Genomic DNA, 27,325 nt, shown 5'->3' on the forward strand with positions numbered 1-27,325 from the left:
CAGCCTCGAGTAGCCTTTCTTCCCCTTGCTGGGCCGAAGCCCCTGTGTAGACTTGATCTTGCTCCTTTGCGGTGTTTAGCTCAGAGGGAGGTTTATGCACTCGTGTGCCAATCTGCTCAGGGTCTGTCCCTCCTTCCAGCCTCAGAGCTTCTGAGGATGGGGACTGTGCCTGTCGGCTTCTTCCCTGGCACTCAGCGGGCTGCTCTCTCCCCACCCGGTTGGTTGAATGACTGAAAGATGGAAAGGGGGACGGTGGGCATGTGCAGGGAGGTGCCTGAGCCTGGTCTGTCTCTTTTCCCGTCGGTTACACCTGGAGCTTCCTTGAAGGTGTTCTGTTAAGCTCGTTGGCTGGTGGTGCCACCTGAGGTCGGGTGAGGAGATGGGGAGAAGGCCAGGCGAGGGCAGGAGGAGGTTCCAGGTGTCGGGGGCAGCCTGAGAGCGGCCCAGAGTCAAGAGTGAGAGGAGGAAGGAAACAGGAGTCGCAAAGCAGGGTCATGGGGACAACTGACACGGGGCACAAAAACCCCAGGCGCGCCTGCAGGTGATGTGTGGGTAGTGGTGGCCGGACCTGGGGAAGACCCAGGGTGATGCTGGGAAGGGGGCTGTGCCGAGACCTCGCCTCTGTGGCTGTGTCATCTCGCTTCTTCAAGCAGGAAGCGCGGCTGCAGAGCTGACCACACAAGCACCCCCGGAGCCCACTCGGTAATCGAGTCTGTGCTCTGCCTGAGCCCTTGGCCAAAACTCCCGCCCACGCAGGTCAAGGTCCCCCGGCCACCGTTTGCCCATCACCCTTCCCGTGAGTCACCCCTACTGTCAGCAAATTGGTGGGAACCTCTCTCTCTCTCTCTTTTTTAAAACCTCTTCTCACACTTTTACACACACATGCGCACAAATAAAAGTACCTCTCCTTAGCCGAGCCTAGTGCATCCCTGAAGATGCAATGGAGAGCATCTTTCTTGGGATAATGTGTTATGTCCTATTACGTGAATACAAGTGGTGGCCCATCACCAACAGCCTGAAAAAAACCCAGCCCATTTCCGCAGTATTGCTTAACACCCTTAAGCACCTAAAAACCAGCCCATCAGATGTTTCTGCAAGAATATAGAGCATATTGACAGCAACAAACACCTAATGATTTGATGCTTTGATGACCTTATTACTCGTGTATATGAAGCTGGACAGTACTGGTTCTGAATTTTGATTTTTTTGTTCCTGTCGTGTAACTACTTTGTAGCTTAATAGAAACAACCTGAAATCAATCGCCTGTTAAAAATACTAAAGAGAGTATCTAAATTGGACTCTGGTTGGTAGTTGGCTTGCCGGAAGTGAGCCCTGAGATGGACTGGGGTGGCAGGACACCGGTTTGCTGCATGACGATTCTCGCCATCAGTAGCGCTGGCTGCGCTCCTCTCCAGGGCAGACTGGAGTGCAGTGCCATTTTCACAGGTGTCTGCTCGCGAAGCCCCTCTCACAGGTGTGTGCGGTCCAGGTGGTGCATTTCAGGTGAAAAATCGTTGCTGTTGCTGTTGTTCAGTCTCTAAGTCGTTGTCGACTCTTTGCGACCCCATGGACTGCAGCACGCCAGGCTTTCCTGTCCTCCACCAGCTCCTGGAGTTTGCTCCAAGTCACGTCCATTGAGTCGGCGCTGCCATCCACCCATCTCATTGTCTGTCGCCCCCTTCTCTCACCCTCAGTCTTTCCCAGCATCAGGGTCGTAGAGCAGACACTCATGTGTGAGCATTTGAATAGCAATAGGCACCTGTATACAGTATGTGTGTGTGCAAGTGTGTACGTACGTGTGGATCCACACACAGGTCTCCCACACCTGGGAGACCCTCGGGAACGTGTGGATTTGCATCCCTAGCACTGGGGTTTTATTCCCAGTGGCAGGTCAGAAAGGCACTTTGGGGTTAACCTGGTTGAGTGCAGCCAGCATAACCCACCTTGCTGTCTCACACCCCTGGGTCAGTGGGCCCACCCTTCAATAAGGAAGGTGCGCCGCTGCCCCACCTGATGTAAGATCAAGTGCTGGGCATGCCAACAAAAATGCTCAAAGGGCTCCTGCAGCCTCTTCAGTTCAGTTCAGTCTCTCAGTCGTGTCTGACTCTGCGACCCCGTGGACTTCAGCGCGCCAGGCCTCCCTGTCCATCACCAGCTCACGGAGTTTACTCAAACTCATGTCCGTTGAGTCGGTGATGCCATCCAACCATTTCATCCTATGTCATCCCCTTCTCCTTCCACCTTCAATCTTTCCCAGCATCAGGGTCTTTTCCAGTGAGTCAGTTCTTCGCATCAGGCTGCCAAAGCATTGGAGTTTCAGCTTCAACATCAGTCCTTCCAATGAATATTCAGGACTGATTTCCTTTAGGATGGAATGGTTGGATCTCCTCGCAGTCCAAAGGACTCTCAAGAGTCTTCTCCAACACCACAGTTCAAAAGCGTCAGTTCTCTGGCACTCAGCTTTCTTTATAGTCCAACTCTCACATCCACACATGACTACTGGAAAAACCATAGCCTTGACTAGATGGACCTTTGTTGGCAAAGTATTGTCTTTGCTTTTTAATATGCTGTCTAGGTTGGTCATAACTTTTCATCTTTTGATTTCATGGCTGCAGTCACCATCTGCAGTGATTTTGGAGCCCCCAAAATAGTCAGCCACTGTTTCCACTGTTTCCTCATCTATTTGCGATGAAGTGATGGGACCGGATGCCATGATCTTCATTTTCTGAATATTGAGCTTTAAGCCAACTTTTTCACTCTCTTCTTTCACTTTCATCAAGAGGCTCTTTAGTTCCTCTTCACTTTCTGCCATAAGGATGGTGTCCTCTGCATATCTGAGGTTACTGACATTTCTCCCGGCAATCTTGATTCCAGCTTGTGCTTCTTCCAGCCCAGCGTTTCTCATGATGTACTCTGCGTATAAGTTAAATAAGCAGGGTGACAATATACAGCCTTGACGTACTCCTTTCCCTATTTGGAACCAGTCTGTTGTTCCATGTCTGGTACTAACTTTTGCTTCCTGACCTGCATACAGGTTTCTCAGGAGGCAGGTCAGGTGGTCTGATATTTCTGTCTCTTTAAGAATTAGCCTCTGTAGATCACCAATAGAAAGCCGCTCCCACTGGTCAGGGATTTCCTTCCTGGGGCTCCTGGTATTCAAGGGATGGCCAGACAGTGGGTACCCCTGTGTCTCTGGAGGTGGCCTCTGCTTGTCCAGAATGCCTGGAAGGTGGTGGTACCTGTTTTGAAGGACTTGGTGGTGGTTCACGGAGGCCCAGCCACAGGCCCACACAGACAGGTGACTGTCCACCTATGTATGAGCCACTTCTGCCCCGGGTTGGCGGCCTGTCAGCCTCGTGGTGTGAGGGGGGCACTTCACCATTACACTTGCGGCCCTGAGGGTGTAAACGATAGGGCACCAGTTTCCGCTGCTACCAGACACCCAAGATCACTGAAAACAGGTGTTCAAGCAACAGCCTGCATGCGGATGTTCAGAACTGTGGTATTTACAACAACCCAAACGCGGAAGCAACTCAAATGTCCAGCAGTGGATAAATGGTTAGAAAAGATTCATGTGATGGAATGTTACTCATTCATGAGAATGACGCGTGCTGCAGCACGGAGGGACCCCGGAGATGTCCTGCCGAGTGAATGGAAAGGCCAGGCCCAGAAAGGAGATCGCGTATCCTATGATTCTGCTTCTATGGGACGTCCAGAATGGGCAGCTGTATGTAGGCTGAAAGTGGACGAGTAGTGTCCAGGGGCTGGCGGGGATGAGCGGGAATGTGGAGCCTGAGGGTAGGGGCTTTTCGTGGAGATGGAAACATTCTAACATTGACTCTGGTGGCTGCCCGAGCCTGCAAATCTACTAGAAGCCATTGAATTGTTTGCTCTAAGTGGATGGCATGTGAACTACAGCCTTTTAAAACACCCGATTGTTTTTGTTTGTGCTGGGTCTTCCTTGCCGCGTGCGGGCTTCCTCTAGTTGTGCCTCTTCTGTGGTGCGTGGGCTCCTCACTGTGCTGGCGTCTCTGGTTGCGCACAGGCCCTAGGGGTGCTGTCTTCAGTGGCTGCAGCACATGGGCCCAGTAGTTGTGCCGCGCGGTCCTAGTTGCCCTGCGGCATGGCGGTTCTTCCCAGACCAGGGATCGAACTCCTGTGTCCTGCGTTGGCAAGATTCTTATTCGCTCTACCACCAGGGAGGTCCTGAACTGTATCTTAAAAAAGCTGTTATTTTAAAAGAGATTGAGTGAGAGGTTGAGAGAGTACACTGATTTGTGTAGTTCCGGAATACCTTCAGGGCTGCAAAATGTATGGAAGTGGTAACATCTCATCCTGTCTCCACGCAGCAGCTCCACTCAGGGAGCCCAGAGACGCTGTTCTTGGCAATAACTGGGGCCTGTCCACATCCCCCACTGTTCTGCTTGAACTGAAGACCCTGCAACTTTGATGCCTCTGATCCCCGAGTTCCACGAGGGTAGCACAGAAACTACGGGCTTGCCAGGTGACTCAGTGGTCAAGAATCTGCTTGCCACCGCAGGGGACTTAGAAGAGTCAGGGTCAGTCCCTGGGTCGGGAAGATCCCCTGGAGAAGGAAATGGCAACTCGCTCCAGTATTCTTGCCTGGAGCATTCCATGGACAGAGGAGCCTGGCGGGCTACAGTCCACGGGGTTGCGAGGAATCGGACACGATTTAGCGGCTGGGCACACACAGTGCAGAAGCTACCAGACTGACAAGCTGACACAGCATAGGATGCTGTGGGCTGACCGTTATGCTAGAGTGGTCGCTGATGCACACTGAAGGCACTTTGCTCTGAACACTAAGGCCCTCTGCTCAGGGCCTGGGGAGGTTAAGGCCTCCAGAAGCAGTCATCAACCAATAGCAGGTGGAAGTCGGGGGATAAATACCCCAGCTCCCTCCCTCCTCCATGGGGCAGCCTCTAAGGGGGCTCCTAATCCCGTGGGGTCAGCTCCCAGTGCCCCTGGGGTGCCAGCTTGATAACAGAGCTCCTGTCTTGCGTCCCCGTGCCTCTGCTGGTGTTTCCTGGCAGCCGCTCCCGGGGCAACTGCATGTGCTCAAATCACGGTCTCAGAATCTGCTTCTGGGGGAAGCCAAGCCAAGCCACCTGGGAGACCTTCTCATTTATTGTGCGGCAGTCTGAGTGTCTGCTCCGAGCCAGGCTCTGACGCAGGTGGCTGTGCACAGGGTGGACACGACCCTTGTCCTGCTGGGGCTTGGAGGGGAGAGCGGATGGGCAGTAAACAGATGACCCTGTGATTGCGGATGGTGCTGGTGAGGAGCTTTCCAGGGAGCCAACTGATGACTCGTGCAAAGCACTGGCAGCGTGCCTGGAGTTACAGTGTGTGCTCTGTGAGAGCTGCACATGGTTATCATTGCTTGGATTTGTATTCTCACGGTTGAGCTCAGTGTGTCTGTAAGACCGTTGGGGGCCAGGACTGTGTACATTCAGGGGATTGTCTGGCTGACAAAGCGTGATGAATCAATACTCCACCTTCATGGATAGAAAGACTTGATATGTCAGTTCTCTGCAACCGAGTGTAGTCAACACAGTCTCCATCAATATCCTAGCAGGTTCTTCTGTAGATGTGGACAGTCTGATCCTAAAGTTCACGTAGAGAGGCAAGACACCTGGGACAGTCAATGCAGTGTTGAAGGACAAAGTCAGAGGGGGTTGTAGCCTCACTCTGAGACTTACAGTAAAGTCATAGTTATCAGGACAATCAGGGAAATAATAGATCCATGGAACGGAAGAGAGGGACCAGAAATAGACCCACACAAATAGTCAGCTGACCTTTGATAATGGAAGGGAGGCTCCAGTGGAGAAAGCATGGTCTTACCAGAAGTATGATGAATAGGCCAGTACTTATCTGGGCAAAGAGGGGAGTGATCAGGATGACCTCATGGAGGTGTCCAGGCCTGCCGATGAGGGTGGACACCTGCAGCCCTCTCCTGGGACAGGGCTGGCCTCCAAAGGGTGCTCGCTTGCAGTGAAGTGCGGGGCGGTGGTGTAGGGGTCACTGGGGCTGTTTATGTCATCAGAGTAGCTGTTGTATTTCATTCTCTCCCCATTTCCTGTTTTCTCTATCTTTTAAAGAAATATTTATTTGTCTGGGTCTTCGTTGCGGCACGTGTGCTGTGTTGCAGCCCCGTGAACTCAGTAATTTTGGTGCATGAACCCCGGAGGGCATGGGCTTAGTTGCTCCGTGATATGTGGGATCTTCGTTCCTGGACCAAGGATCAAACCAGTGCCCGCTGCGCTGGAAGGCGGATTCTTAACCGCCGGCCACCAGGGAAGCCCCTCTTTCTCTCTTTGTATGTTGCACGGTCGTCCTTCTCCCTCCTCGTCTGGGTAGCTTGTCTCCTCTCTGTGTCTGGTTGTCCCTGACCCTGGTTGACTCTATTTGTGTGTGTTCATATCTGTGTGTGTCTGTCTCCCTCAGTCTCCCACTCTGTTCCATCTCGAGGTCTGTCCCATAGTCCCCATCACTCTCCTCTTCCTCTTTTTTAAAAAAATATTTATTCGGCCGCAGCACGTGGCATGTGGTATCTTAGTTCCCTGACCGGGGATTGAACCAGTGCCCTCTGCATTGGAAGGCCAATTCTTAACCACTAGACCGCCAGGGAAGTTCTTGTCCCCTTCCCCTTTTAACAGTCATATGTTTATTATAATTTTGCTATAAGGAAAAAAGCTCACAGTAGGCCAGTTCAGAAATTCCCTCTTAGCAATATTTTATGGGGAAAGAGAATGGTTAGATAATCATTGCTAGACTAACTAGGGGGGAAAAAAAAGAGTATTTACTTAAAGTCGCTAGACTCTTGACTGGCTGTGTGGGTGAGTAACTGATTTCTGAGAGCAGACCTTGATACCTTAGATGTTCCCAGATAACTGCTAAAGCACTGCCGACCTGACCTCTCAGAAGGTGGTGGGTCTGAGCGCACACAAACTCTCTTTGTGTTTTGTTGTTGGCGTTTGAGGAATGAGGAAGAGAAGAAAAGATAAGATTCCCTGGTTTCAGGGCTGGATGAAGGGTGGGATTATACCTCCCACCTCTCTACCGGCCAAGGTTTAGAGACCCCGCCCAATAATAGGGCCATTCATAATTGCTAAGTGTCTCAAAAACTTTTTTTTGGCTTGAAAAAATTGTAGATTCAAATAATTAGAAGTTTCTGGGTGCCATTCATCTAATTTCCCCCCATAATAACATTTTTCATAACCATAGTTATCAAACCCAGGAAATTGAGCTGGTAAAATGTTCTTAAACCGTAATTAGTTATTTTTTAAATTTATTTTTTATTGAAGTATAATTGAGTTACACTGTTATGTCAGTTACTGCTGTACAGCAGAGTGACTCATTTATACATGTATATACATTCTTTTTCATTCTGACTTATCACAGCATACTGAATATAGTTCCCTGCGCTCCACAGTAGGACCTTGGAGTTTATCCATTCTGTGTATGCCAGTTCGCATCTGCTAATCCCGAGCTCCCAATGCAGCTCTCTCTCACACCCCGCTCCTTTGGCAACCCAGTCTGTTCTCTCACGTCCCTGACCCTGTTTCTGTTTCATAGACAGGTTCGTTTGTTTCATATTTTAGATTTCACATATACGTGATGTGTGCGTGCTCTGACGCCCAGCCGTGTCTGACTCTCTGCAGCCCTCCTGGACTGTAGTCCGCCAGGCTCCTCTGTCCATGGGATTTCCCAGGCAAGAATCCTGGAGTGGGTTGCCATTTCCTCCTCCAGGGGATCTTCCCAGCCCGGGGATCAAACTAGGCAGTGTCTCGTGCATAGTTGGTGGACTCTTTACCACCGAGGCACCGAGAAAGCCCGTGTCAGTGATGCCGTGTAGTATTTCTCTCTCTCTCTGATTTACTCCACTTTCTGTGGTAATCTCCAGTTGCATCCAAGTTGCTGCAAATGGTATAATTTTGTTCTATTTTATGGCTGAGTGGTCGGGCCGTAATGGGTTTTCATCATTTTTTTATGTGGACCTTTGGTTTGTTTTTGTTTCGGTGAAGAGTTTTAAGGAATTTTCTCACATGTGTAGACCTGTGTAACCACCACCACCACCACGCACAGAATGCAGAATAAATGCTGTTTATTTCAAGTTTTTTCACTTTACTTCATGACTCTTGTCCCCCGAACTGTTTACAGTCTGGCTAGACCCATGGTAAGACAGTGGAAAGCCTTTAGTTCATTCCACCCCCTTCCTCCCCAATGTAAGTATCTCCCCTCTTCTGCACCCTGTGTGCGGTGGTAGCTTCATGAGTCTATACATGTGACCAAATTCCTCAAAACTGTATACCGAAACAGAAAAACCAAAATTGAGGCCATATAAAAAAATGGTGAAAATTGATGGCCGGACAACTCAGCTGTAAAAAGAGAACGAAATTATACCATTTCAGGTCATGCTAGTGGTAGACAGTCCGCCTACCAGTGCAGGAGATGCAAGAGATTCAGGTTCGATCCCTGGGTTGGGATGACCCCCTGGAGGAGGGAATGGCAACCCACTTTAGTATTCTTGCGCGGAGAATCCCATGGACAGAGGAGCCTGGTGGGCTACAGTCCATGGGGCCGCAAAGAGTCGGACACGACTCAGCACACACGTATCTCATTCTGCTGTCACGTGTGAACAGCTGTGAGCCTTTACTCCTACTTCAACTCTGACTCTGAAACGCCCTGGTTCACTTGGGTCTCTTGGCTTCCTGGACTCCAGGTCAAAGCTGAGGTCTCCTTCCTACCCTCTCACTTCCAGGAATACCTCTCTTTGCTGTTTCTCTGTTCAGTGCAGTAATGGAAGTGTATGTCCCAGGATTCTTACGGTTGCATGTGACAGAAATTTCCCACTGACCAAAGCAAAAAAGAATGGATTAGGTCGCATGGCGTGTTCCAATGCAGAAGAGGCTTCAAGCCCAAACAGACCCAGGAGGTGGACAGTGCGTCAGAACTGAGTCATTTTGCTTTCCGCGTGCCCAACAGCATGGACCCTGCTACCCTCGACTCACGTTTCCTCAGCCTGCAGCAGCAGCAGGGGAAATGTGATGAATGGCTTTGGCCAGGTCAGTCCTGGGAGGATGCTGACGGGCCCAGCTTGGGCCATGTGCTCCTCCCTGAATCCTGGCCATGAGGTGGGATGCCTTGGTCATTTCTGGGCCCCTGGGCCCCTCCTTTGGCCTGTTGTGGTGGGAGGGGGGTGCACCATCTTCATCTCAGGCATGTGGAGTGGGGTCCATCCCAGGAAAAGGTGCTTTTCTGACAGAAGAAAAGGAGGAAGGGATCGATGGACTTGTCTCTTTGTGACACTCCTTAGTTCACTGGACCTCCTGAGATAGGAGCAGGGTCCCTCATGCAACAAATGGCCACCCTGTGAGGGGAGGGGCTCACCTTTGAGTCAGGGGCCGTCCTGACCTTTGCCCAGGAGAAAGTCGGAGTCCCGTGGCTGGGGTTCTAGGGAGGATGAATTTCCTCTTTTTCTGTCATCTAGGGCTTCTCCAGTGACTCAGACGGTAAAGAATCTGCCTGCAGTGTGGGAGACCTGGGTTCAATCCCTGGGTCAGGGAGATCCCCTGGAGAAGGGAATGGCAACCCATTCCAGTATTCTTGCATGGAGAATCCCATGGACAGAGGAGCCTGGCGGGCTATGCTACAGTCCACAGGGTCACGAAGAGTCAGACGCGACTGAGCGCCGGCTCTCAGCATTGCTGCACAACAGCTCTCCCGGCGCTGAGTGCCTGAGAACCACACGCATTGCATTATTGGCACATAAAGCTGTGAACGGGCAGGGCCTCGGGGCTGGTCGAGCTTGTCTTCACCCTGGGCAGTGAAGCGCTGGGCGGGGTGTCTCTGGGGTGCAGGCACGTGGCAGCAGCCTCAGATGGAGTGACGTCCAGCTTCTGACTGGCTGCTGTTACTTTTCCTTCAGTGGACATCATGGAGATAAAGGAGATCCGGCCAGGGAAGAACTCCAAGGATTTCGAGCGCGCGAAAGCGGTCCGCCAGAAGGAAGAGTGCTGCTTCACCATCCTGTACGGCACCCAGTTTATCCTCAGCACGCTCAGCCTGGCAGGTGGGTGCCCGCCGTGCGCGCTTCCCCTCCCTGCGCCGGGGTTGCCTTCCAGGAGAGTGCTCCAGCGGGATGCTCTCCCCTGGCCCCCTGCTAATGCGTGTTTGGGGCATCCCGGTTTCGAATCCTGACCCTGCCTCTTTCTAGCTGTGTGGCTTTGAGTAAGCGACTCTGCCTCTCTGAGCTATAGTTTGCCCAGTTGTAAAACAGGACCCAGTTCATCCTCATGCTGACCTCGTGGGGATGTTGAAAGGATTATGTTAAGGGCCCGTTTGGCTCATGCTGTGCTGAGAACTGAAGGCAGGTTACATTTTGTTGTCCAGCTGAGTGTGGCCTGCACCATTTATTCAGCTTAACTGATCTGAAGGAACGATCCTGAAATCTCCTCTCTCATACATGGATATGTGCACACACAGTACCTGCACATAGACACAGTCTGGGGGTGTGATGTCTGGTCCTCCTTGTGAATCCTCCAGAAAGTCAAAGAGGCCTTCAGCCAGGAGAAGAACTGAGAAAGCTCAGGTGCTTGGCTCAGGGGCAGAAGCTTATAGCTACCTTCAGGTCTAACCCCAGAATTTCTTGACTTAGAACTTGACATAAAATCATGGTGGACAAGAGAGAAAATAAGTAGCATTAAAAGTAAGCCAAAGTGGGTGGAAACTGTGGAAGCTGAGTAGCATTAGGGACTTTTAATTTCAGGCCCGATGACTCTCATTGGTTTAATTTCTCATTCACGCTTTCCTCAGGCATCTTTTGAGCTTATGCTCTGTTCTGGGTTGTGCTAGATGTCCGTGGGGCTGTAGTGAGACATAGGACCCAGTTACCACCTCTAAGGAGCTCATGGTCTACTTGGGGAGACGTGTGGACAGGGACTTAGAGTACTCTCTGATAGGAGCCGTAGTCCAAATGTAATACAGTGCGCTGGAGGAATACACGGAGCCTAACTCCCTGGAAGGCTTTGCCGGGGAGGTGGCTTTTCTTAAACTGGGTTTTGAGGCATCAGTGGGAGTTGTGAGGAAAGAGAGAGGATGGTCCGGGGAGAGAGCCTTGCATGTGCCAGGCTTGGAGGAGGGAAATAGTAAGCCGGATGTGGGAAGTCATGGGTGCATGTCTGATGGAGGGGCTGTGGCAGGAGGCAGAGACAGGACAGGAGAGAAGGGCCCATGAGCCTGAACCTTCAGAGCTTTGTCCACTTAGCCCGGCTGCAGGCTGAGGCCTGGTTGCTCTTCTTGGTAGGGCGGCCGTGAAAGCCCAAGCAAGATGTGGAGCCCAGGATGCCAGCTTGATGGCTGGATCCCGGCTTCTTCCCTTCGCCCTTCCTAGCCATGCCTTTCTCTTCATCCGCCTGGGGAGAATGAGAGCAGAGGCCTCGGCATGCTCTGGCCAGGCTAACGAGGCCCCTGGCGGTGTGAAAAGATGCTTAATAGTGGGACCAGGTGTTTGCACTGCCAGCTGCATTTCATGATGAGGAAATGAGGCACAGGGAGGTTAAGTAACATCGCACAGCCCTGAAGCGCTACCGTGGGCTTTGGGGTTAATGCTAAGCTCTTACCCACCGCGCGTTGCTGCTTCCCTTACAGGCAGCAGCCTCGGCTGCTCGGCGGCCCTCTCTCTGGCCTTGATGGGAAACAAGGGAGGTGCCGAGGGCTCTCAGGATTGTGGTTCAAGTTGTCCTGAGCTCTGCCTCTTGTTTGTTACTATAGGACTAAAGCTAAAGCTCTACCAGCTTGTCACTCCTGCTGTAGGAGGCTCACCCTGGGCAAAAAGCAGGTCCCAGGAACCAGCACAGGTTCTTCCCATCGCCGTGGTCTGTGTGGGGAGGGAGTCTCCAAGCAGAGATCTTCCCAGGGAGTAACACAGCATTTCTGGCCCCTCCTCTCTCCAGCCGACTCGAAGGAAGATGCAGCTAAGTGGCTGTCTGGCTTGAAGATCTTACACCAGGAAGTGATGAGCGCATCCACCCCCACCATCATTGAGAGGTAATGGCTTTGCCTGTTTCTCTCCGTAGTTGCTCACTCGGGCGCCTGTTCTGCTCCCTCTAGCCAGTATGACGAAAGAAGGGAAAAGGAGATGCTTCGTCCTGGGGGCTCCTGGAGTGCCCTGTATGCAGTAGGTGTCCAGTAGTGACGGTGGACACTCCAGCATCTCCCAGAAGAGCCGCCCGTCTCCCTGGGCCTTGTTCTGCCGGGGTGAGGAGTGCACTGGGATTGAGACAGAAACTCGTCCTGGAGTTGTGTCTGAGGGGAGGGCCCGAGGCTTCTTTCTCAGAGGATTTAAGAAGAGATTAAGCTGACTGATGGGAGGACCTCGGGCTCGAGGTCTGGGATTTTCCTCCTGGCTTGACGAGGGCCTTCTCAGGACTGTCCATCAGCGTCATGGGTGTCGGGTGGGGCTCGTGTATGAATTGCTGCCCATCCAGTGAACCAGAGCCCTCTGATCTCAACCAGCTTTTTGGGAGATTAACAGAGAGCACTAGAGGGGAACTGTCAGTTTAAAGAATCCAGCCTCTGTGAGGCCACGGGGCTGCTTGGCTCGGCTGGGCAGCATTTCACCCACACGGAGAAGCTGCTTCTTCCCAGGTTGCTGGTGTTAGAAAGTGGGAAGGGCCTTCCTTTTCATTTCCAGGCTCTGTGTCCCATCCTACAGAAATTCCTTGGACTTGTGAGTCTAGCTTTCTGATTTTCTAACTCTCTGTCTCTTGTCTCATCTCTTCCCAGCTGGCTGAGAAAGCAGATTTATTCTGTGGATCAAACCAGGAGAAACAGGTGAGATTCGCTCACATTTTTGTGGTTTCCTCCCGATCATTTTGAATCATCTCATCGTTTCTTGAAATATCCCAAGGGGGTCGGAGTGAGTTCTGTGCTGTGGAAAGGTCCTCGTGAAATCAGATTTGACTTAACAAGGCGGCAGACGCAGTGCTCAGTGGTGTGGATCGTGGTGATAAAAGTCTCCACCCACGTGGGGTCTCATTGCAGTGGACAGTGCCACTCCATCCGTGGGGAGGACTTCTCTGCCATGTGAAGCACTCGGACCTCGTCACTTAGGCCTGTGCGTTTGAGCATCTTCTGTGTCCCGGGGAGAAACAGGATCCCTGTGGTGCCCGCCCGTCCTTTGTGGTGGAGATTGACCATCAGGAAGTAAACCCAGTTCGGGGGCGATGCTTCTAAGAGCTGGGTGAACACCGGGCAGGCGATGTGACAGCCTGTAATCAGTGTCCCTGACTGGTTCACTTAATAGCACGTCTTGGAGCGGTTCCCTCTTGGCACATACAAGGCTCTATGCCACACATTTTTGGAACAGATGTGATTGGTCCTTGGATAGATGTGGTGTGATTGCCACATTGATGGGAAACCAGTTCCTTCTCGATGAACATCAGGTTGTTTCTTTATTATAAAGCTATGGAAACCTTCAGGTCTCCCTTCTAAAAACTGTTACTGTTAATTATCATTATTTGTTTATCTGGCGGGGCCGGGTCTCAGTTGAGGTCTGCAGGATTGTCCATCTTCATTGCGCAGGCGGGATCGTTAGTTGTGGCATGCAAGCTCTTAGATGCAGCATGTGGGATCTAGTTCCCTGACCAGGAATCGAACCTGCGCCCCCTTCATTGGGACCGTGGGGTCTTAGCCACTGGACCACCAGAGAAGTCCCTGGGTCTCCTTTTTTGTAAATGTGCGGGACACAGATATGAACAGGATAAATTCCTACCAGAGGCATTCCAGAGGCCAGGCGTCCCTGGGTCTGCAGTCTGAGAGGGGTGATGGCAGTTTGCGTTTCTGCTAGCGGCTCAGAGAGCTCTTCTCTACCGTGTGTCGCCAGACTTCGACCTTCACTGACCTGATGGGTGAAAAGCAGCAGTGGAGTTTTGGCTTAAATTTGCATTTCTTTATTTAAGGGAGAGGTTGAACAGCCTCTCATCACTTTTTTTTTAGGTTATGATCCAGTTCCTGTTAATAGTGTAGTGATAAAACCCACCGTTTATGGAGCACCTGGCATGGCAGGTGCCATCCTCAGCACTTGACAGTCACTGTATCATTTTAGCCTCACATCAGACCTCTTTCAGCATTTTTAAATGTCCTTCCTTCCTTCCATTCTCCATTAAGAGACGTCAGCCTCATACAAGAGGCAACAAGTAACCTCTGCAATGCTCCCCTCGTGTATTGCACAGCGCGTGGGAGCTAATTCCCCACCAGTGATTGAACCCATGCCCCCGACATTGAAAGTGCAGTTTTAACCCCTGGACCACCAGGGAAGTCCCTACCCAGCTTGTTCCTGAACGTCTTTCCATCTTTAGGGCATTTTGGTGTCAGGCCAGCGTCACCCATCACTTGTCAACTTCAAGTGGTCTGTTGTACGCATGCCCGAGGGGTGATTTGCAAACGTATAACCAGGAAGCCAGGAAGCGTGGAGAGTTAACTGATGCTGTTAGGTCAGCCGGCATCTCCCTGCGTCTTTCCATCTGCCTTTCCCTCCTTCCTTCCCTCCCCCTCCTCCTCCTCCTCCTCCTCCTCCTCTCCTGCCAGCATCCTCTGTGGTCCACCCTGGGCTTGGGCCTGGTGTTTCAGGGGCAGATCAAACGAGGGGGCCTTTGTACACACTGGGCTCGTTCAGCCTCAGGGTGGAGCCTCCCATGACCATTTCCCTTCTCTGGCTGCCTGGTGATTCAGAGCTGAGGTTGGCACAGAGCGGGCGGAGGGAGCCCACCAGGGCCCTGTCTCCACGAGGTGGGGTACATGGCATCATCGGTTTGGTTCCAGAATCTGCTCTCCGTCTTGTGTTGTCAAGAAACGGAAGCCCGGCTTTCTCTGCTCGGAACGATTCTTGCAAGTCCTTCATTGAGAAGTGCTTTTCAGAACCTTCGGCAGGAAGCGAGTCTGACTCTGGCCTCGATGCCTTGTTCCCTGTTCCCTGTCCCTGCCCGACCCCAGCATCCTTCCCTCCCTCCCTGTGGGCTGAGCCCTGCTGCTCTGTCGACACGTGGAAAATCCCACCTTTCTGGGAGGCCCTGAGGGAGCTTTTCCAAAGCAGCTTTGCCCAAGGAGCCCACGAAAGGGCTCTTGACTCCTGCCAGTTTCCCCTCCTTTCCTGTCGCCCACGTTAATCGGGTCTCCTGGAGGAAAACAAAAGCGCAGCAGCGGGGCGAAGCGTCCTCTGGGCGGGGAGGGCTGGCTCGGCAGTGCCCGCTCCCAGGTTTTCCTTGGCCTGAACCTGTGTTTCACTTTCAACATTTTGAGGGGCCAGACGGCAGCAGCTGGCGTTTGTTGCGAAGTGGCTTTGCGGCAGCCGCTGCTCTGAGCGCCCTCTGGACTTAGTAAGTTGGGGAGAGGCTATGGAACGAATCCTGGGAGACTGAGCAGCTAGGCATCCCCTGGGATGCTGAGGATTTAATGAGGATGCTGAGGCCACGAGAGGGTGTCATTTGAACCGAGCAACCGAGCCAGTCAGCCGTGGCTTATTGATCACTAAGCTGGTCAAAGGCAGAAATCTCTTCCTGCCATGACTTCCTATGACTGAAAATTATTCATTCATTGTGATGAACTATGTAACATAAAACTTACCGTTTTCAGGGTACATTTATGTGCATTTACGTTGGCATGCTGCCATCAACGTCTGTCTCCAGAGCTCTGCTCATCTTGCAGACCTGAAACCCATCAAACCATTACCCCATTTCCCCCTGCAGCTGCTGGTAACCTCTATTCCTCCTTCCGTCTCTGTGAATTTGCCTCCTTCGGGCGCCACCTGTGCGTGGAAGGATGCTGCGTTTGTGAGTGGCTTATTTTGCTCAGTGTGATGTCTTTGTGGATCGGGTATGTCACTGTAGCAGGTGTCAGAACTCCCTTCCTTTTTAAGGCTGAATGATATTCCACGATCTGCTCATAACATGATCTTCATTGCTGTGTGCAGAATCTTTTTTTTTTTTAGCTGCAGCATGTGGGATCTAGGTCCCCAACCAGGGATCCAACCCAGGCTCCCTGCATTGCGAGTGTGGCGTCTTGGCCCCTGGACCACTGGAGACGTCCCGACCTTGACAGTATGGAGGAGTAGGCCTTGGGCATTCCGTAGCATGCCCTTCCGTTGTGGCGACCTGGCGTTTTCCTCATGGGTAGACTGGAGTTAAGGGGAACCTGAGGCTGTGTTTGGGAAGCAGGCATGGAGGTGAACATCGTGGAGGTGAAGGTCTTTCTCTTCGCCTCAGTTAAGGGGCATCTGCTCTCCCGTGGTCTGTCGAGGGTGATGGAAGTCTTGACCATCTGGCCAAAGTGGTGTCTTCCAGATCTCTCCTTTGTAATGACCCCTGCCCCCTCACCGGCCCTCTGCCCCCCACTCATCCCCACTCTATTTTCTGGGAATCAGTCACTAAGTCCAACCCGTGTGAAAGGGGGGCAAACTTTTTTCACCTCCCCTTAAACATGTTTTCATTTCCTTGTAACTCTTGAGACTGGTATCAACGCCTACATTATAATTCAACCAATGGGATTTGATACCTCGCTTGAAAAGTTGCCTTTTGCTTGTCATTTGGTTTGTGTCTTGTGTTTCAAAGTGGACGTACGAGGCGGTAGGAAGTGCCTCTCAAGAGCTGCACGTCTGGGCTCACTGTGGGATTCTGGCCTTAGTGCCAGGCTCCACGGTCCCATCAGCTTTCTTAGAATTTCGTCCTCGTTGCTGCTGTTCACGTTGAAGGGGCTCCTTGAGGTCAGGGATCTGGCTGGTTGGTCAGATGAAATGAAAGGCCCTCCCTTTTCATTCCTGCATGTAACATCGGAAAACTAGATCGTTCCCCCTTTGGAAGCTTTCATTATGACATCTCCAGGCCTGGGGAGATTGGATCAAAGACGAATGTTTTAACATTCATCCTGGCCAGATTTCTAGAAACCCCCTCTTTTTGAATCTGTGGAGTTTAGTTGCCTTATCTGGGAATTAGGTTTCTAAGGTCAGTGCTTTAGGTGAAAACTTCTCCTGTCAAAATACCCCTTGAGAAAGCCCCTGGACCGTCTGGGACAGCCACTGGAATTGCATTCCTCAGGGTGGGGCTCATGGGCGGGTCCTCTGGTGGGGCCAGCAGCCCTCAGGGTTGTGGTTTCTTTCCCACCTTGCCCTTGCCCCTTGGCCTGTAACCCTGACTTTGCATAAGCTTGAGCCTGTGCCTGCACTTCCTGTTCTTGCTCACCCGGGCCTTCGGGATGGGGAAGGGGCAGGCTCACAGGTGTGTAGTCTGGTTCTGTCTTCAACAGAAAGGCAAATAGGTTCCCTGTGGTCAGCAGTCCTGGCTCTAGCACTATGGACAGCCTGGAGGGGGCTCTGCCTGCCCCACAGCAGGGTGGGGATCACAGATTTTTCTCTGTCTGGTTGGGGATCACAGATGTTCATTTCCAGCAGATTTCCAGCTGACGCTACTTAGGGACCCTACTTAGAGGAGCAGGCTTCTAGAGCTGCACTGTCCACATGTCACTATTTAAATCTAAATTAATTACAATTAAATAAAATTAAAAAAAAATTCAATTCCTTGGTCGCCCTAGTTGCCTTGGACAGCTCTGATCTAGAACATTTGCAACACTGTAGAACATTCTGTTGGGCAGCACTGAGGTTTGAATCTCAGCTCTTCACACTTACTGGTTGATGAGTTTGGGTAAATTGCTCAATTTCCCTGTGCCTTAGTTTCCTAATTTGTAAAAGAGATCCTAGTTCTTACCTCCTGGGACTGGTGTGAGGATTCAGTGGGTTAGTATGTGAAAAGTGCTTGGCCAGTGCCTGCTTGCGGTGGTGGGTGTGGAGGTGGTTTATTCGCTCAGTTATGTCCCACTCTTGCGGTCCCACGGACTGTCGCCCGCCAGGCTCCTCAGTCCATGGGATTCTCCAGGTGAGAATTCTGGAGTGGGTTGCCGTTTCCTTCTCCAGGGATCTTCCTGACCCGGGGACCCAGACCGGGTCTTCTGCATGGCAGGCAGACTCTTTGCTGTCTGAGCCACCATGGTTACGATAAACCAGGGTTGGTGGGCCTGTTGGTAATCAGCCTGAGGGTGGCAGGCAAGTTGTCTGGGGCCATCAACCCCCGGGGGGGAGTGTGGTGGGATCTGGGGCCAGGCCAGCCTGACGAGAGGGGGGGCCCTGATTGTTTATCGCCTTTAGGGCAAGGAATCGTTTTTGCCATCTCTCCCCAAAGGAGACGCCCCAGTTCCTAGCCCGCTTCACAGGCCGAGCCTGCAGGAGACAGAGCCTGAGATGTGGGTTTGTGTGCAGGAAGCTTGTGGAATGTGTAGGGGACCCTCACCTGTGGAAGTGAAGGCTGGGAATTGTTGGGCTCAGATGCCGTCACAGCCACAGCCTCAGCTGGCCCCTGGTGGAGCTCCGGGATGGCCCTGCAGAACTGCCCCGAATGGAGGCCAGAGGGCAGGGCGTGACGGTGGCTGAGGCCCTCCCTTTCTTTGAAGACAAGTCCTGGGTGGGGAGAGGGGTGAAGTTGGGAGCTGCTAGCTTCCTGCCCTCCAGTGGCTGAGAATCGGAGTGCCAGTCCTGGCTGGGGGTCAAGTGGGGCCTGACGGGAGGGGAGGTTCCTGCATGGGAGCCCCATGGAGCTCTTCGGGTCCCACCTTTCCCTGGAGGCTCACCTGTTCTGCTCTGAGGGGGCCCATTGGAGCAGGTGGGCTCGGATGTCCCAGTGCTCAGATTCTCACGACCCTGGAGGCTGTGTTTGCTCTGCTGGCCCCCCAGCAGCTGCCCTGACTCCCGGCTCCCCAGTCTCTCCGTTCCTGGTTATGGGAGGGTCTCTTGGCCCTGTTTCTGCCTGTAAGTCTTGGGTTCTGCAGGGGGCTCTGTCCTCTTCCCTGGTCCTGGATGAGCCCCTGAGGCCACCGTCTTGGCCAGACTCTCACCCTGCCTCGTTTTGCAGCACCAGCCCCGCCCCCAACTCCTCTCCCTTCACCCTAGTCCGGCAGGCTCTTCGTGGACATCCCAGGGCAGGGTGGGAAAGGGGTCTCAGCCAGTCTGCTCACTCCTCTGCCCGGCCAGCCCCGCCTGGCCCACTGGGGACTTTGTGTGGCTTTTGCCGTCTCTCTGGGGAAGCCCTGGGTGCCAGCCCCGGGAGCAGGGGGCATGGGGGGGCACTGGGCACATGATAGTCTCTGGCATCAGGGAGGCCGTTAGACGAGAGGCAAGGATGCCAGGGGTGGGGCCACGAGGCGGCCAGGAGGCCGCCTGGCTGTCTCCCGGGGCGGCTGCTGGCTGGGACGTGCTGCTTCCTTCTGGGTGAGTAGACGGGGCGGGGGTATCGGGGCTGCTGTCTGCCCACAGCCTGGGCAGACTTCCTTCCTGGCCATGCACAGCCCCTGTCTGGTCTGACGTCTCTGAGAACGTGGCACACTTTTCTTTGGCCACAGCCAGAGGCTCCCCAGGACTACCCTCGCTTGCTCTGCTGGGACCTCGGCTCTGCAGCCACAAGGGTCTGGAACGCATGCCCTCGACCACCTCCTCCCCCGCCTCTGTTCCTGCCATTCCCTGAGAGACAGTTAAATGCAGCGCTTACAGGCAGACCCAGAGGCCAGCTTCTCTGTAGTCTTACCTCCCTCATGCAGCACCGAACCTCCCTGAGCCCCAGTTTCTTCACCTGGAGTGCAGAGTAATAACGGTTGTTCTTGTTCAGTCTCTCAAGTCACGTCCGACTCTTTGCAGCCCCACAGACGGCAGCATGCCAAGCTTCCCGGCCCTTCACTGTCTTCCGGAGTTTGCTCAAACTCATGTCCATCGAGTCGGTGATGCCATCCAACCATCTCATCATCTGTTGCCCCCTTCCTTGTCTTGCCTTCAGTCTTTCCCAGCATCAGGGTCTTTTCCAGTGAGTCAGCTCTTTGCATCAGGTGGCCAAAGTATTGGAGTTTCAGCATCAGTCCTTCCAGTGAATATTCAGGGTTGATTTCCTTTAGGATGGACTTGTGATAATGGTGATAACGATATCTGCCTTCTAAGGTCTTTGGAGCAGCTCCGATCGTGAGTGTTCCGGCCCCCACCCTCATTGCCTGTTCTGAATCCTGAGGGTCGAGTGTACTGAGGGGCAAGGTGACATCATTGCTTGGAGGTACTGAGGGCAGCCTGGCGCATAGTAGGTGTTCAGATAAGGTTGCCTCTTTCCCTTCCTCATCTCTGGCCTTCAGTGACCTCCTCTTGGTTTGAACCCCAGTGACATTGCCTATCTACCAAGGTCATCTGCAATGTCTCTGCCCACTCTGTGCATCTCCTCCGTGACGACGGGGACCATCCTCGCACACGGGGTGTCACCCCCACCTTGACCTCAGGCTCTCTGTCCCCAATCACTCAGAGCTGGTGGCAGGTCTTCTCGTTGAGGTGGGCGCTGGTGGGAGTAGCCAGGCCTTCCACTGTTGAAACCCCTCGAGGCTGATGGAACACTGGGGTTCCCCTCTTTTGCAGCATCAGCCTCCGGGAGTTGAAGACCATCTTGCCCCTGGTCAACTTCAAAGTGAGCAGTGCCAAGTTCCTCAAAGATAAGTTCCTGGTAAGTTTTGTGGCTCAGCCTGGCGATTTTGTGAACCCGGGGTTACGCGTGCCTCCACGAAGCCACTGCGCGCCTTGAAGCGCTGTTGCATGCCGTGCTCAGGCAAGCCCTCCGCCTCCAGACTCGGCCGTCTTAGTCCCGACCGAGGCATCATGTGAAGATCTTAGGCCCGCGTTCTCCATCCCGACAGAGGATGTCATCCAGGAAGACCGTGTTTACCGAGCTGCTTGGCTCGGGATTTTTCCATCAGTCTAACTTTCCCTTTCCCTCACCAACCCACAGCCTGTTTTTCTTTTAATAATATGAACACATGTGTTTCATTTGGAAAGTGTTATGAACGATTCCTTATGTAGGTTGCCAGGGAGGTGGCATTTTGTATGCAAGCCCTGATAGTGGAGCTGTTGGAGTTGGCTCTTCTCTGCCCTTCCCCCCTTCCCAGCCCACCCTCCACCCACCCACCCTTCCTTCCATCCCTCCTTCCGCCATCATTTCACTTCTGTTCCTGTGTAGCTAAGCTGTTGGTAGATCTGGGGCAGGTTGTTCCATGAGTGAGGGGATCGTGTAGGTCGGGTGGGGCTCTTCTGAAGGGTGTAGGATGGAGATGACCCTGGGCATCCTTTCTGGCCTTCACAGAGGTCCGGACTCTTGTCAAGGACCCCAGAAGGACTCCATCCCAATAGTCCCAGTTGGAGGCTCTCAGGGCCGTGCCGCAGGATTCCTCAGCTTCGAAAAGCTCATTCATTTTGTACCCATGAGTTCCCAGAAGAGTTAACCCATTTTATGGCGTATCTGGCCATCTTTTGGCCTACCCCCATCATTTCAACTCGTCCAAGACGGCAAAACCAGAGAAGGGTGGGGATTGAGAGAAGAGAGATGAGAGAAGCATTTACCACTGGCCACCCCGTAATTGGGATTTTGTCCCTTATCAGGCCTTAACCAAGCAGGTGCTACGTGAATGTTACCTGGTTTGGTTTCAGGGAAGTCCTAGCGGGGTAGTGGCGGTTCTCCCATTTTACAGAGGAAGAAACTGGGAGTTTGATGGAGCTAAGCGAATTGGGACAAAGTGAAGCGAAAGTTGCTCAGTCGTGTCCAACTCCTTGTGACCCCATGGACTATACAGTCCTTGGGATTCTCCAGGCCAGAATACTGGCGTGGGTAGCCTTTCCCTTCTCCAGGGGATCTTCCCAACCCAGGGATTGAACCCAGGTCTCCCACATTGCTGGTGGATTCTTTACCAGCTGAGCCACGATGGAAGCCCAAGAATACTGGAATAAGTAGCCTATTCCTTCTCCAGCAGATCTTCCTGACCCAGGAATTGAACCAGGGTGTCCTGCATTGCAGGCAGATTCTTTACCAACTGAGCTTCTGGGGAAGCCATGAGGCAATTCGGGGGACAAGCCTTGACTGGAGTTGAGCTCTATTAACTCTAAAGGCTCGGTACTTTTTCTTAAAGTACAGTGAAAGTCACTCAGTCATGTCCGACTCTTTGCGATCCCATGGACTATAGTCTGCCAGGCTCCTCTGTCCATGGAATTCTCCAGGCAAGAATGCTGGAGTGGGTTGCTGTTCCCTTCTCCAGGGGGTCTTTCCTGCCCAGGGATCAAACCTGGGTCTCTTGCATTGCAGGCAGATTCTTTACCATCTGAGCCACCTGGGAAGCTGTGCTTTAAAAATGACCTGTGTGTACATACCCTATAAGTATGTCTAGATTTGAAAGTGTCTCCTGCCCCAAAAGGAGGGGTTCCGCATTATGCCTGTTGGAATTCTGGCTGAGACCCTTCCCTTTTGGGGAGCTGAAGGATCTTACCTGGGGTCCCTGGTGGGTATGTTCTCCAAGCAGAGAGGTTGAGTTCAGAGGAATGCAAGTTTGCCTTCAGCCAGTGTTGTAGCACAGCTGGCTATTTCTGTGAACAGGGAGGAGGCATTCTTGTGGCGGACACAAAAAATTGTGTGGTCATTTTTTTTTTTTAAATTTTTACAGGAAATAGGCGCACACAAAGATGAACTCAGCTTTGAACAGTTCCATCTCTTCTATAAAAAACTTATGTTTGAACAGCAAAAATCGGTAAGATGATTCTTTTCTTCCCCATTCATTTTTTGGAAGGTTTGGATAGTCTTGTTCGACCTTACTTTTTAAAATTGAAGTCTAGGGATGTATAATGTTTTATAAATTACAGGTACACAGTTTTTAAAGGTCATACTGCGTTTACAGTTATTTAGATTCCACGTGTGAATGATGCCATACAGTGTTTGCCTTTCTCTGACTTATTGTACTTACCATGATGCTCTCTAAGTTCATCCATGTTGGATATGGCCGTATTTCAAAGGAATTATGCAATGTTTCATTCTTTTTATGGCTGAGTAGTATTCGTGTGTGTGTGTGTGTGTGTGTGTGTGACATCTTTATCCGTTCATCAGCTGATGGACATTTAGGTTGCTTCTGTATCTTGCCAGTTCTTAAAAATGCTGCTGTGAACTTTGGGTTCCCGTACCTCTCTCAACTAGCGCGGTTGCTCCTTTTGGATATATATACCCGGGAGTGGCTGTGCTGGGCCATATGGTGACTCTGTGGTTAGTTTTTTGAGAAACCTCCACAGTGGCTGCATCGGTCTGTATTCCCACCGGCAGTATCTGAGGGTTTCCTCTTCTCCACGTCCTCGCCAGCGTTTGTTACCCGTGTTCTCTTTGATGATGGCCATTCTGACAAGTTCGAGGTGGCACCTCATTGTGCTTTTGCTTGGCATTTCCCTGATGATTTGTGATGGGGAGCTGCTTTTCTTGTGCCTGTCGGCCATCTTTACGGGTAAGACGATTCCTAAGCAAACCATCAAACGATGCTTCTGTTTCCGCTGGGTTTCAAAGTCTGGTCCGTTCCTAAGAGACCCATGAGAAGCGTTCGGTCTCCCTTCTAGTCCAGGAAATACACAGTGGGAGTGACAGTGACGTCCTATTTTCATCTGTTAGATGGGCAAAGGTCTCGAATAGGACAGAATTGAGGGGACAGGGTGGGGAAATGACTGTCTCCTACCTTCTTGGTGGGAATGTGAGTGCCTGTCGGTCTGATTGGAATTTAGTCTGAGATTATTAAAGTAAAAAGGTTCAGCTAACTCTACTGTGTCAACTTGTTCTGGAAGGAAATTTACCAAAGTATTAATAGTTAGCTACCTCTGGGTGGAGGGATTATGTGTGTGTGTGTTGTTCTCTTTACAGCTTTGTTCCTATAATGAGAATGGTTTTCGATTACGATAATATGCTATTTTAAAATTAGGACGTGCATGCATTTTGACCTGACAGTGGCATCTGGGGGCTCTGTTTTAGAGAAATGAAAGCACTGAGGCCTAGGAATGCATTACCAGGCTGCTTATTGCAGCATTGCTTATGCTGGCCAAATACCTGGGAGCTGTCTGAATGCCTCTCAGGAGAGTGATAGCGGGTAAGTTATGGTCCAGCCATACTATGGGACACCGCAGCTGATTAAGAAGCCTGAGTTCATTGGGTTTCTGTCCTTCTGGAGGGCTGTTGATGGTATTTTGTGAGGAAAACCAGCAGCAGAAAGGAGGAGCTAGGTCTGACTTTTTGGTAACAAAGAGTAATCCTCCTGTATACGTTTGCATGTGTTTTTATGAACAAGGAGGAGAGTGCACACACCTCATGTTTAATGTTGATTTTCTGCATGTCCTGGAGGGATTTGGGAAGATGTACTGGCGAGATAATTAAATTTTTCTTTGCATCCCTCAGTTTTCTTCAGCTTGTTCTAAGTAACATGCTACTTTTGCAATGAAAAAAAAAAAAGTCCCGTTAAAGCGTAAGGCATAAAAAGGGAGGCGCTGGGTGCAGTGCATGGAGCGCTGTGCCTGCGGGTGGCCGCTGCTGTTGGGACAGGGCTCTGCAGGCGTCCGAGGTGGGTCCGGAGCAGAGGATGGGTAGGACTCTGTGTGATCTTGGGCCAGCCACTGACCCCTCCCGGCCTCAGTCTTCCCATCCGTGCAGTGGGGGTGACGAGTCTTACCCTACCGGGCTCTGGGGAAGACTGAATGAGGGTTTGGAGGTCAGGAGTGCGGACGTCTTAAAGCGATGAGCATGAGAGACAGTTTTCAGTCACCTTCTTCCTTCAGACTGGCTGCTGGGCCACACCTCTTGATAGGTGACCACTGGCTGTGGGACTTCGGACGCATCCGAGGCAGAGAAATGGGAGGAGCATTTCTTGTCTGCCTAGATTGGGGAAAAATACGTGGTTGTATGGAGTAAAAGACTGAGTTGCAGTGTTCACGTTTTTACCCAGGTAATAATTAGTGCTTGGTTTGCCAAGTGGAGTAGAAAGAAATGGTAGGCTTTGGGAGTAGAAAGAGTTAAATTCCAGCCCCCAGCTGGTCTGGGGGGAAGCCATCTTGCTCCATCACTCAACCTCCTCTATAAAATGAAAGTATTAAATCAGGTCGTCGGTTATACAGCTTTTTAAACTGTCCAACCCCCTCTTCTTTTTTATGTGAAACCTTAACTAAGACAATTCTGCTGCCCAAAAGCTGATCGAAACACTTTTTAGATTTAAATCTTCAACTTTCATTTATAATCAATTCTTGAGAGCAATGAAAATGTTGTGATAATAGTATAGAAACGAAGTCCAGAATAATGACAATTGCTGTCTTAGGCGGTTGACCAGGACTGAGAAAAAATTGATTCACTCAAGATAAGCAGTTGCAAAAAAAACAGTGCTTATCATTTGCCGTGACATTTCAAGCTGCTGTCTCATCAGATGGAGGGCAGGCGACGCTTGGGAATACGTTTTGCATAAAAGCCGTCATACCTGCCAGTACAGGTTACCCACTGATAGTCTCCACCATGATCCAGTTCCACATAAGAGAACTTTTCACTGTGGTTCTTTTTAAAGCGAATGTTTGTATGTTTGAGAGGGAGAAGGGAGAGAGAAATTTAAGTCAAATTTCTGCATAGTCCATGAGTCCTAGATGGCCAGTTTCTTTTGGGGAAATGTCTGTACCTGTCAGAGGTTACCCCTAGTGGCCAGAATACCACGTTCAGCTGGCATTCGGTTGGTACTTAGCCTAGTGGTTTAAATGTTTTTTCCATCCCAGTACTAACCAGGCCCGACTCTGCTTAGCTTCTGAGATCAGATGCAGTCAGGGGTGTTCAGGGTGGAATGGCCATAAACTAAATGTTTTTTAAATGAATTGCCTGTATTTAAAACTTGGAAGATTTCTCATTAAGATCCAGATTTTTTGCTTCTCTTGGGAAAAAATTATCACGTTCTGGCTATACTTGGCGACCTGTGAGTGGAGGGAAGAATGCTTTCTGGTTTGTCCCAGCCCTGCCCCCCACCCCGATGCAGCCCTCTTTACTGATTTAGGGCCCAGGGTCACCTCCCTGGTGCCTAAGACTTTTTGGGCCAACAGCCTCTTCTCTCTCTCATTGGCAGGTATAGCTGTCCCGTCTGGCCACTGCGTGTTTCAGTTCAGTGACTTGGAATTTGATTAACAAAGCCCCAGGCTCTATAGATAGTTATTGGTCCACTTGAGAAGCCTCTCGGCTCTTGTGTATGTAAATGCCTCTCCCCCAGCTGTCAGCGGGCTGTGGCTCAGCTGGTAAAGAATCCGCCTGCAGTGTGGGAGACCTGGGTTCCATCCCTGGGTTGGGATGATCCCCTGGGGAAGGGAAAGGCTGACCACTCCATTATTCTGGCCTGGATATAGTCCATGGGGTCGCAAAGATTTCACTTTCACTTTCCAGCTGACAGCAAAACCATTTACTTCCCGAGTGCCTCACTGGAAGCTCAGGGCAGAGAAAAGCGTTACCTTGGTGCTCTTAGGAGTTCAGCTGGTTTTCTTGGGCTCCTTGGGGGTGATAGAGCTGTTCATGATGGTTGGTGATCCCCAGACTTAAGTCCAGGGAGTGGAGTCCTGCTTATCAGTAGCTATAGGTTTCCAGCGTGAAGTTGCCAGTTCCTCCTCCTGTCTAACTACCAGCTTACATTGCCACACTCAAGCCTCAAAGCTTCCAAAAGTTTGGCAGCAGAAGGAGGATAAGAACTTAAAATTTCACGTATGTCCACCCTTGGGAGAGGGGTATATCTCCGACTAGGTTGTAATAATGGTGTTACGAATAAAAGATCACAACTAACATTTGCTAAGTGTAAACTCTATGTCGGGCACTGTGCTATATGTCTTACATTCATTTAATTCTCCTCAAGACCCTGTAGGATAGGAACTCTTACTATCCTCATTTTATGGACTGAAGATGCTGACACTCGGCCACTTGTTGGAGGTCAGGTGGCTACTTCAGAGCTAGAGCTTCAGTTCTCCTTTGCTCAGCTTCGCTGCCCACCCACTGAGACTTCTTTTTATTTTTTATTATTTTAAAAATACCTATTGTTTATTTAGCTTTGCTGGGTCTTAGTTGCGACATGCAGGATCTAGTTCCCTGACCAGGGATGGAACCTGGGCCCCCTGCAGTGGAGTCTTAGCCTCTGGTCCCCATTGGAGGGTGTGTGTGTTAGTTGTTCAGTCGTGTCCAGCTCTTTATGACCCCATGGACGGTAGCCTGCCAGGCTCCTCTGTCCATGGAATTCTCCAGGCAAGAGTACTGGAGTGGGCTGCCATGTCCTCCTCCAGGGGATCTTCCTGACCCAACCCAGAGATGGAATTCGGGTTACTGCAGGCAGATTCTTTGCCGTTTGAACCACTGGGGAAGCCCCTCCCATTGATGCTTTTTAATTCTTTAAACCT

General features: G+C 51.5%; 1 protein-coding gene across 3 annotated transcripts in view; it reads left to right on the forward strand.

Moving 5' to 3' along the window:
- PLCG2 (phospholipase C gamma 2) overlaps window positions 1-27,325 on the forward strand; it is a 160,178-nt gene that overhangs the window by 57,262 nt on the left and 75,591 nt on the right. For 2 of the 3 annotated variants that reach the window (XM_060398278.1, XM_060398279.1), the window contains 5 exons: window positions 9,947-10,090; window positions 11,973-12,066; window positions 12,805-12,852; window positions 20,504-20,588; window positions 22,570-22,653. In XM_060398278.1, coding sequence (XP_060254261.1) covers window positions 9,947-10,090; window positions 11,973-12,066; window positions 12,805-12,852; window positions 20,504-20,588; window positions 22,570-22,653 — 455 coding nt within the window. Of the gene's footprint in view, window positions 1-9,946; window positions 10,091-11,972; window positions 12,067-12,804; window positions 12,853-15,323; window positions 15,892-20,503; window positions 20,589-22,569; window positions 22,654-27,325 lie in introns of those variants that run through there. The other variant, XM_060398280.1, reaches the window with a different exon arrangement.

Source organism: Ovis aries, chromosome 14 (assembly GCF_016772045.2).
Source record: "Ovis aries strain OAR_USU_Benz2616 breed Rambouillet chromosome 14, ARS-UI_Ramb_v3.0, whole genome shotgun sequence".
Taxonomy (NCBI): Eukaryota; Metazoa; Chordata; class Mammalia; order Artiodactyla; family Bovidae; genus Ovis; species Ovis aries.